The sequence below is a fragment of the Manis javanica genome, chromosome 3, assembly GCF_040802235.1.
Source record: "Manis javanica isolate MJ-LG chromosome 3, MJ_LKY, whole genome shotgun sequence".
NCBI lineage: Eukaryota > Metazoa > Chordata > Mammalia > Pholidota > Manidae > Manis > Manis javanica.
In genome coordinates, this window is record NC_133158.1 from 92,797,863 (window position 1) to 92,809,152 (window position 11,290).

General features: G+C 45.7%; 1 protein-coding gene across 1 annotated transcript; it reads right to left on the reverse strand.

The window, feature by feature from the left end:
* Positions 1–601: 601 nt before the first annotated feature.
* Positions 602–8,569, reverse strand: LOC140848420 (uncharacterized). The gene is made up of 2 exons (XM_073231804.1): positions 8,140–8,569; positions 602–3,067 (listed from the first exon to the last, which is right to left on the reverse strand). The coding sequence occupies exon 2, from the start codon at positions 3,004–3,006 to the stop codon at positions 1,231–1,233; it is 1,776 nt and encodes a 591-aa protein (XP_073087905.1). The 5' UTR covers positions 3,007–3,067; positions 8,140–8,569; the 3' UTR covers positions 602–1,230.
* Between the last annotated feature and the right edge of the window lie 2,721 nt (positions 8,570–11,290).

Here is an 11,290-nt window from a genome sequence, read left to right on the forward strand (position 1 = left end):
GGAGCAAACAGGTCTGCGGCGGTGGAGTCTGCCTGTCCGCTGCGTCCCGCAGTAACAGAACTGTTATTCAGGTGCCAAAAGACATCACTCTTCGTCTGTGTGACTGAATTCCAAGCAAAGAAAAACGTTGGGTAGAACTTCCAGGAAAACTCCATAAAAGAAAAAAATAGATAACTAGAACATTTACTAGTAAGAACCTTCACCTTCTCCTTCAGCTAGTTGGTGTATAGATAAAAATGCCTGGAGCACTGCATCCACCTTAGATCATGAGACCACTTTACATGCTAGATGGCAAATAAAAAGAGAGAAGAAATTAAGACTCCCAGTGATTACAGGCCAATTATACAACCATGTACTGTCTTTACTCTGGATTTATTTTATGTAAAAGAAAAATAGCCCTGTATAATTTCTAATAGATCTACAATTTTCTGTTACATACTGCCAATCCAATCCTAAATGATTCACTTATCAATGAAACTAAATGGTCTAATGATTAAAAAAATCAAAGCTCTGCTTTGCATTTGTAAGATTCAAATAAGTAAGTGAAAGATGTCACGCGCCCCGTCCTCGCCGGCAAGAACAGCACGCAACAACAGCAGGATTCTTCTGCAGAAAGCTTTATTCTTCAGCTCTTTGTGAAACAAATGAGTTGGGCAGGACCCAGAGGGGAAGGAGAGGCTTGCTTATATAGTTCTCATGCTCTGACCTGGTTGGTGCGGCTCCATATGCCTTATTAGCATAACCATTTGGTGGGTCTCATTGGTCCTTATGCCAAGGTGCAATTAGCATGTAGTTTAGTGGTGTGGGATGATTTGTCATTAGGAAGTTCGGGGCCTTCCGGCTGCCCTGCATTGGGCGCTATTTTCTGAGCGCGGCTGCCAACATCTCCCCCTTTTTTGTCTAACAGAAGCTCAAGGCGGAACTTGCCAGCAGAGGCGGAGACAGAGGCCTGACCTCCATCATACTTCCTGATGCCCCCTTTTTGGAGAGGGGTTCTGGGCATCTACCCCTATGCAGTCAGGCATGCCTCTCAGAGGGGTCCAAGACCTCTTGCAGTGCTTTGCCTCGCATCCTCTGGCTGGCGTTGGGACCGCTTGGTACAAAGGGTTTGGACCCTTTTTCTCAACCCTCTTGCACCATGAGCTTCTTAAAGAAAGCTGTGATTAAGCATTGAGGTACTCGGGCCTGGTGCAGTGCCACATGGGCTCAGGGTGCAAGAGCTACCTCAAGCTAAAGCCGAGCTTCCTTCTTAAGCATGTTGAGCCACACTTGGGGAGAGGCGCCAATGTCTATCGCCATTAGGGCTTGAGCAAGGATCACCTTGTCCTGCTTATGTTGGTTGCGGAGTCTGCATAACAACCAGAGTAAGAGCATGAGACCTCCAAGCAGGAACACGCCCATCCCAGCCATGCCCGCCCACTCCTTGACGTGGGAGAGAGCTCTGAGGAACCAGGAAGAGAGTCCTTCCGCTACGGAGATATCTAGACGGGTGGAGTTGATGTGGATAATTTCTCGCCGCAGCTCTTCTAGTGTCCCATCGAAGTCTTGGGACCAGTTTCCTGAAAGATACTGGGACAGGTCTCGTGACAGATTAGCTGCCCGTGTAAAATTTTTATATTGAATGCTAGTGATGCAGAGGGCACGATATTTCCGCTCACATCCCAATTGGGCCATTTGCCAGAGCACCTCCATTTGTTCCTCCACGAGATCTATGCGTTGATTGAGGATCATTATTCCTCCTTTCAGTTTGCCATCAAGTGTGGACTGTTGGTCCAGGGCAGAAGCTACTGAGGCTGCAAGGTTATTGAGCTCTGTAGCCGATTTGATGGAGGTGTCTAAAGCTATACCAGTGGCGGTGGCTGCGACCGCGGTCACGGAGATCAGGAGCACTATGGCGGCTGTAACACCGAAATCGCGCCTTTCTCGAAACAGAGTCATGGTGTTAGGGGTGTCTACGGGAACAGGGACCCAACGGGGGATGCGGACTACCAAAGCATTGGTAAAGTTACGCGCATCCCAACACTGAGACAGAAAGCAGGTTTCATTGGAGCAGGAGTCAAAGCTACTATTGGATAAGATAAACAGAAATGGGGGGTATACGCATACTGGAGAAGGTGGAAAAAGGGAATTAGGTGACTCTGGACCTGATTTTGCTGAACACGTGTAGTTCTCGTTGTTATGGGTCATGATCATGTTCCAGTGTGCGCGCATGTGGTTATTCTCGCACCAAAAGGTGATATTTTTTACACCAATTCCCCCACCCTGGAGGGCGGAAAAGGGGGAGAGGTCGGTACACGAGCCATTGACTCCACACAGCATCCATTTATGGAAGGGGTTCATGCTCAGCTGCTGACGAAACTCGCCTTCGAGCATCTTTACTGGCCACCAAGCCTCATTGGCTGGCCGTCCCTCCATATCTGGGGAGATGGTAAACTCCTGCCTCTCAGTTGCCCACATTACTACAGTTGACTGACAGTCAGTCCAGGGCCACAGCTCTCCCTCATAGTCGCCCACACAATGGGAGGCATATTTGGGTTGACGAGGCCTGTTGGTGGAATTGTTCCTGGGAGAGTGTACAAATGTGCCATTGATCCAGAGAACCATCTGGTGGATAGTCATGTTCTTATAGGGCGGGCTCCCTTCCTTATTAGGCCCTTCAAATTTAGCTGACATAACGGGGAGGCTACTGGCCTCTAGAATTATGTCACTGAACCATCCGTATTTCCTCCGTTTCAGGGAGATACAGCCAGCTAGATTCTGAGTGGTGAAGCATAATGACCCATTAGTTACGAAGGATCGGTTTTCTCCCAGGGGAGCTACTAGGGTGTCTTTAACTAGGTAGGGCAAGTTCATACTAGAGTTGGTGGTGAAAAAGCGGGGAAAAACGGCTGCATTGAAATGGACAGGCATAGGCTTAGGAAAGGCAGACAGGATTCCCCATCTCAATACTCCCTGAGTCGGGGTCTCCAGTGTCAGGAGCAGGGTCAGGAGGTACAGCGAAGTCATCTCCTTTGTTTAGGACTTTCCTCGTTAGGCGCTCCGGGATCCAGAAGGGATTTTCTTCACCCTGGGGGAAAACACACACAGCTCCCCTGGATCTGATTATGATTGGATCCGGGCCCTTCCATTGGTTAGATAACACGTCCTTCCATTTTACTAGTTCTTGTGGGTCTTTTGGCCACTGATTATGGCGATCCGCTGCTGTATGGCCTTGAGCATCCAGATTCAAAAAATTTATAGTGAAAAGTGCTAGGGCTATGGCAGTTTTTGGTGTGGGGGGTATATCTTCAATTCCCCCTTTTTGTTTAAGTAAATAGGATTTGAGCGTGCGGTTCGTGCGTTCCACAATCCCTTGACCCTGTGGGTTGTAGGGAAGGCCAGTGATATGTTTTATCCCCATGTGATGACAAAATTGAGCAAATTTTGTAGAGGTATAGGCTGGGCCATTGTCTGTTTTCAGAATCTGCGGTAACCCCCATGCGCTCCAAGCTTCAAGGCAGTGCTGGATGACATGGGAAGCTTTCTCTCCTGACAATGGGGAGGCAAAGATGACTCCTGAACAAGTATCCACGGATACATGTACATATTTCAGTTTCCCAAAAGACGAAATATGCGTCACATCCATTTGCCAAACTTGTAAAGGCCTAATACCTCTGGGGTTGATCCCCACATGAGGTGCGGGAAGGAAGCTGCAGCAGTGTTGGCAGCTAAGGACAATGTTCCTAGCTTCGGCCCTGGTTATGCTAAACCGCCTGCGCAGCGTTTCGGCAGTGACATGAAACTGTGTGTGGAATTTTGAAGCTGTGGTGACAGGGTCTAGCAGGGGAAAGGCTATGCTTCTGGTTGCGAGGTCTGCCAGGTGGTTGCCTTGGGTCATAGGCCCGGGAAGGCTTGAATGTGCTCTGATATGAGTTATATACAAAGGAGATTGCCTATGAAGTAGTGCTGATTGTATCTGTTTGAACAAAGTGGCTACTGGGCTGGACGCTTTAATTAGCCCGGCCACTTCTAGAGATTTGACTGCATTAACTACATAACAGGAGTCAGACACAATATTTAAAGGTTCAGGAAAGATTTGTAGGACCTCTAAGACTATGCGACATTCCACTATTTGTGGAGTGTCAGGCGTGTAGCCTTTTGTCACAACTTTGCCATCATGGACATAGGCACCTGTGCATGTCTTAGACCCGTCCGTGTAAACTGTTTTTCCATGAGGCAGCGGGGTTAGGCTAGTGACCCGAGGGAATACTAGGAGATGATTTTTGGCGAAGTTGATGAGGGGATGTTTAGGGAAATGATTATCAAAGGTTCCTGAGAAACTGTAAGCAAGTATGGCCCAATCATCGTTCATAGCACATAATACTTGTATCTGTTCTACGCTGTAAGGGGTTATAATTTTAGCTGGAGCCTCTCCGAAATGTGTCATGGAGGTTTTTACTCCTCTCAAAGCAAGTTTGGCCACGGCTGCTGGATAGTACTCTATTGTCCTAGCCTGAGAGGCTTGGGGATGAATCCAGATCAGTGGGCCGTGCTGCCATAAGACTGCTGTTGGCAGCTCCGGGGTGGGAAGCACACACAACTCAAAGGGTTCATTCGATTGCACTCTATTTAATTGTGCTGTCATCAAAGCCTGTTCTACTTTGCGAATGGCTTGTAATGCCTCAGGTGTGAGGGAGCGCGGTGACGTTAGTTGTGGGTCTCCTTCTAGGGTTTTAAATAGTGGAGTCAATTCAGTGGTGGGTATCTTTAAGTATGGGCGCAACCAATTAATATCCCCTAGGAGTTTTTGGAAGTCATTCAAATTTCGCAATTGATTATGTCTTATCTCAAGCTTTTGGGGGCAAATTACATCTGTGTAAATGGTTGCTCCTAGGAATTTGCTAACACTAGATTTTTGGACCTACTCGCTTGCTATATTCAGTCTCCAATTTTCTAGGGATCTAGTGAGATCTATATATGCTTCTTCTATTTCCGCTGGTTGTGGGGAGCAAAGAAGGATGTCATCCATGTAATGGATGATCTTTAGCGTGGGATAGGTCTTACGAATTGGGTCTAGCGCTCGCTGAACGTACAGTTGACATATGGTGGGGCTATTTGCCATTCCTTGAGGGAGGACCTTCCACTGAAATCTGGTATCGGGTTGTTCATGGTTAATAGCTGGCAAAGTAAAAGCAAATCTTTCCCTGTCCTTGGAGCTTAGAGGTATAGAAAAGAAACAATCTTTAATATCTATTATGAGCACTTTCCATTCTTTGGGTAAGGCAGAGAGGAGTGGCAGTCCCCGTTGTACGGGTCCAAGCATTCTCATTTGAGCATTTACTGCTCTCAGATCATGAAGCAACCTCCATGATCCTGACTTTTTCCTGATTACAAATATGGGTGTGTTCCATGGGGACACAGAGGGTTCTAGGTGTCCCACTTGGAGCTGCTCTTGCACTAAGCAATGAGCTGCTTCTAATTTTTCAGAGGATAGGGGCCACTGAGGAACCCATACGGCCTCCTCTGTGAGCCAAGGTATGGGCATGGCATCTTCAATGGCCCCTATGAAAAACCCAGGCCGTGACGGTCATTCTTTACTTTGGGCAGGATGGGCTCTATGTGTCCCTGTTGGTGTTTTCCCAGCCCCTTGCCAGGGATGTATCCCATGTCCATCATCATGCCTTGGGCGGGGGTGGAGTATTCATTAATGAGTTTGAGGCCTAAGTCTCTCATGACATCCCTCCCCCATAAATTGACCGGTAGAGGGAGTACATAAGGGGTGACTGTACCCTCTTGTCCTTCAGGGGCTCGCCATTTCAATGGTTTGGCACTAATTGAAGGGCTTGACTCATATCCTAAACCTTGTAATGAATGTGAGGATTGGGTCACAGGCCACTTGGAGGGCCACCAGGTTGCAGAGATAATACTTTTATCTGCTCCAGTGTCTAGGATTCCCTCAAAGCTCTTTCCCTCTATTTGAAGAGTTAATTTTGGTCTGTCTGCTAAATCTAATACTATGAAGGCTGAATCCCAGTCAGAGGAGCCGAAGCCCCTTTCTCCCCTCTCCGTGTTGGTAGCAGGATAATTGGCGTGGAGACTAGGTAAAACTAAGAGCTGGGCTATGCGGTCTCCCGGGGATATAGGATAGATTCCTCTGGGAGCCGAACACATGATTTTTACCTGTCCTTCATAATCTTGATCTATGACTCCAGGATGAACTACCAGGCCTTTCAATGCAGCAGAAGAGCGCCCTAGGAGTAACCCAATGGTATTTGGTGGTAGGGGGCCTTTAAAGTCTGAAGGGATAGGCTGAACTCCCATCTGTGGAGTCAACACTATTCTGGTGGTGGCACGGATGTCCAATCCCGCGGAACCTGAAGTGGCTCTCCTTGGGGGGCCTGGTTGTTCCCGAATGACACTTGCGTGCTGGTTGCCCCATATATTTGCGGGCCCTGGTGACGGGGGCCCCTCTGGGCGTTTTTTGGCAACTCTAAGGGTTTCCCTTCTATATCTTTAATAGACCGGCACTCATTAGCCCAATGCCTGCCTTTCTTACACTTAGGGCACAACTCAGGGGTCTTTTGGGTTGTTTGTTCTGAAGCTGGGCTCCTACACTCTCTCTTTATATGTCCTAATTTCCCGCATTGAAAGCATTTGATACTTCTGTTAGTGATCCTGGCTTGTTTGTGGCTCTGTAATATGGCCGCGGCTAGGCCCGCATTGGTGAGTGGCCCTCCTATTTCTCTACAGGCTTTCAACCAGGCATGTATCCCTTTTTGTTTCCAGGGTGTTATCGCCTGTCTGCATTCCTTGGTACATTGTTCAAATACTAATTGCTCCACTAGGGGCATTGCTTGTTCCTGATCTCCAAATATTCTGCCTGCGGCCTCCATCATACGAGCGACAAAGTCAGAAAATGGCTCGCTCAGCCCCTGAATAATTTTTGTCAAATTGCCTGATACTTCTCCTTTGTTGGTGAGGGCTTTCCATGCCTTGGCGGCGCACGTGTTTATTTGTGCGTATACCTGTAAGGGGAAGGCGGTCTGGTCAGCTACCCACTGTCCTTGGCCCGTCAGCATATCATATGACCATGCAGGCTGTCCTTCGGCCGCGTTTGCGCGTGCCTGGGTCATGCTGATATCATGCCACAATGCCTTCCATTCTATGTATTGCCCCATACTAGAAAGGCATGCCTTAGTTACATATTGCCAGTCTGCGGGTGTCATGGCTGTCTCTGTTAATCTCTCAACTTGTGCTATGGTATAGTTAGCACTGACTCCATAAGCCCGAACGGATTCTGCTAACTCCTTAACTTGTTTATGGCTCAGGGGCTGGTGAGAGCGTACGCCATTATCCTCAAATACAGGAAACATTTGTCTAATTGCCTGAAGAGTATCTGGGTGGCAAAAGGAGAGTGCGCCACTCACGTAAGGTGGCGGGGCAAAGGGCGTCAGGGGATACCCTGCTTTCATTTTTTCCTTGGTCCGCTTTTCAACTTTGCTGGTTCCCTTACTTCTACACTCTGCGGTTTTATTTTCTTCCCCTTCCTCTGCGGACGTTAATTCCTCCTCAGATTCCCTATTGGAGAGTTGGAGGTCCCTCAACTCTTTCCAGGGGTATTTACTATTTTCTCCGAGGTGATCGTCACTCGCTTCTCGGGGCTCTTTCGCTTTTGCCCTAGGCGGGCTTTCTCCCTCACTCTGAGGTTTCTTTACCTTCGTTTTTGTGGCCTTTTTTCGGCCGCTCGCGCTCTCTGTTTCCCGTTCCGTTTCTGACATGCTCTCTTGGATATCTGTCAATGCTCTCTGACCTTCTTTTATTACCTTTTCACATCTCTCATCTTGCAGACAAGCTCTAATCAGTTTCCAGAGGGGCCTGGTGCCTCCCTTCAGGCTACCCTCCTCCTCCTCTCTATCAAGATCTTTCCCCAGTTTGTCCCAGCTCGGGATTGAGAGGGACCCTGAACAAATGAACCAGGGGGCCACACGGTCTATCTCCTTCACAAAAGATCCTAAGACTTTGCTGGAGACCTTCAAGTTTCGCTCTTTGAGAGCTGTCTGCAGCGCCGTGACTAATGACGGTGCATTCCCCATGGTGCCTCCTTATTTACAGAGAACCATCAACCATCATCCTAAAAAGCAGGGGCCTCTCGGAACTTACCCCTCCGGGCTTTCTTCTGACCTGCAGTTCTGAATCCTCTCCAGATGTCTGAAGGGTCCTCCCTGTGCCGGTGATGTTCTGGTTCCCGGGATTCGGCACCACTTGTCACGCGCCCCGTCCTCGCCGGCAAGAACAGCACGCAACAACAGCAGGATTCTTCTGCAGAAAGCTTTATTCTTCAGCTCTTTGTGAAACAAATGAGTTGGGCAGGACCCAGAGGGGAAGGAGAGGCTTGCTTATATAGTTCTCATGCTCTGACCTGGTTGGTGCGGCTCCATATGCCTTATTAGCATAACCATTTGGTGGGTCTCATTGGTCCTTATGCCAAGGTGCAATTAGCATGTAGTTTAGTGGTGTGGGATGATTTGTCATTAGGAAGTTCGGGGCCTTCCGGCTGCCCTGCATTGGGCGCTATTTTCTGAGCGCGGCTGCCAACAGAAAGAGGTCCTGGATATATAGAAAAAGACATATTTGCATATTATAAATAGGAAATGATACCAAATGTCCTTAAACACATATTGATTCATTGAACATGAGTTAATAGTTCAGAGTCTATGAAAAAAATAAAGAATAATGGTGGGGTAATAGGTTAGAACCAGTTTATAAATGGCCTTCAGTTTCTAAGTCAAGAAGATCAGATTCTATTGGTTATATAGTCATTAAGGATGATTTGCAGAGTAAGATAACAATAATATTTAGACCTGAATGGACCTTAAAATTCACTACTCTAGTAATTTTCAAGATGTGCTATGTATGGGCTGATCCCTGTGAGAACCACTTGGTGAGCAGAGAGCTGAGATAGAGAATTTGGGGCTGCTGAGTGGGTAAGTCTGCACAGCACTGCAATCTCTCATTCAGAGCAACTCTGCTTTTACCTATTTATAATTCCACACAGCAGTCACAAAATGTGAAATCTACCAATTGATGCCAGTCCCTGCACTGTGTTTATTGGAAAATTTTGACCCAGTGGAGCCTTTTGCCCATGATACCACTACAAGTTAAGAACTAATCACAAGTCGACAGAACAATAGACAATTTGGCACATTACTTTGCGGCGCACATTCTTATGTGCCTCAGGAAGATGCTCTGAAATGTACTTTGTAGGGAATAAATGTCCGTAGCTGGAGACTAGTTGTAAAGCCAAATGCAGATGCTACTCTGGAGATGGGGATGTCCTGAAGCCATAGTAGATTCAGTAGAATTACACAGGTAGGGACATGTATCAGTCACTCTAAATGCATTCTGATACCCTTTCATCAACAGTGTAACCGAATTCCTGCTTTTAATTCTCTGTTTTAAATACTCAGAATAGCTTTCCTTTTTTTCTGGTTTCATCCTGACTTACATACAGATCATTGCCCTACTTTTTACTAAGAGAACTGGTGAAGCTGGGAATTTAACTTGTAATTTTGCAACCTATAACCTCAAATTTCGGGACTGTTATTTGGATATATCAGTCCTGAGGCTGTAACAGATAAAAGATTATTTCAGACTAGTTTTCTGAGCATGCCTTGGGGTAAGAATTTAAAGCATGAGAATTTTCCTTCTTTAATCTCAATGTATTCAGAAGTGGTCATCTTCACCCACAGTCCTTGTGCTCATCTCTTTCTTGTTATTCTTTTCGAAGTCATTGGGACTCCCCATATTTGCTTTCATTATGCTCTATGTTCTAGGTCACTACACGTGATAATTTAAGTAATGTTTTCCCACTGTATCTCATGGACTACTGCCTAATTTTCCACTATTGATAAAGTCACTACTGCCTTCAGATCTTACTGGGTGAGATAACCAACATGAAGACTAATTTATGGCATTATATAGGAAATTCTTCTGGTGTCAAATTATGTCAAGTCAGGGGCAGCCAGAAAAACAGATATCACTACAGGTATTACAAAGTGACTTATTATAGGGCCATGGAAGGGCTGTTCAGCAAAGGTAAGAAAATGTAATTCTGGCTTTCAGAAATTACAGAAATGTAAGACATACAGAAAAAACACTGCTAATAAACTAGGCTCTTTGCAATTCCAAAGCCAGTGGTTCCCAGGAAGATGCCCGGACACTGCTGGAAGCTGCTGGTGCTGATCCCAGCCGCCCACACCTCTGAAGTGTGTTCAGCTCAGGAGAATGCCTAGAGGACCCTGGCAAAACTCCTGTTTCTGATATCTGCTGATTCCCTTATTCTAAGAAGAGTTCCTCAGAGTTACCCAAACTACAGCACAGGACAAACTACAACACACGCCGGAGACTGCTGAAACTAAACTGATAGTCTTCAGTCCTTGCTTTGCCCAGTAATGAGGGATCATAAAGGAGACTGTGCAAGCTGAACCCATGCAAAAGGACCTTAATAATCAAATTATCCAATCAAATGAAAATTATGATTGTTTTACAACCTTTAAGGATTTTTGTCAAAGCATTAAGATATCCCTTTTTGGAGGTTGTAAATGTGAAAAAGGAAATGAAAAAAATAGCAAAACTATAATTTTTGTTTTCTGTTTCAGGCCTTAGCTACCTGAAAATTGGATTGAAGGAAAAGAATGGTAGTATTTATAGGGGGATAGTGATAGAGAAGGAAATTAACATGAAAGTGATCTTTTTAGCATTAGGAAAAATTGTTTAAAAAGATGTCCGAGTGAGAAGGTTGAAAGACTTGAGAATAGGTAGTGACTGTAGGATGGGTGATACAGCAAAGATCCAGTTTCTTCAGGACTAACAAGCAATTCACGATTAAAAAAATGTTTTTTGTCTTTACAGGTGTTCAGTAAATGTTCACCAATGTCAAATACTTTATCGCCAAGTTCAAATACATATTTATATTCATACAACTATAGGATGCCTTTCCAAGCCCTGCATGTATTTATCTCTTTTTCAGAGAATTATGTCAGAGTGTTGTATCTTCTGCTTTTTTCTTGAGAAGCTTTCAGATGTGGGATTCATTTCTGACATTTTCAATGTAACTCCATTTTTCTTTCTTTTGTAGCCAATGTGTTTTCCCAGAGCTTAAAAAGAAAAAAGTATTATTATGTGAAAAGGGAGATTTTTTCTTTTTTTTAAAGGAATAAAACCTATTATCTTTGTGAATGAGCCAGAAGAAACAAGTCACAAGTGTCTTTTCTTCCCCAGAGTTATTTCCATTTGTGCATGGTGCTTGATA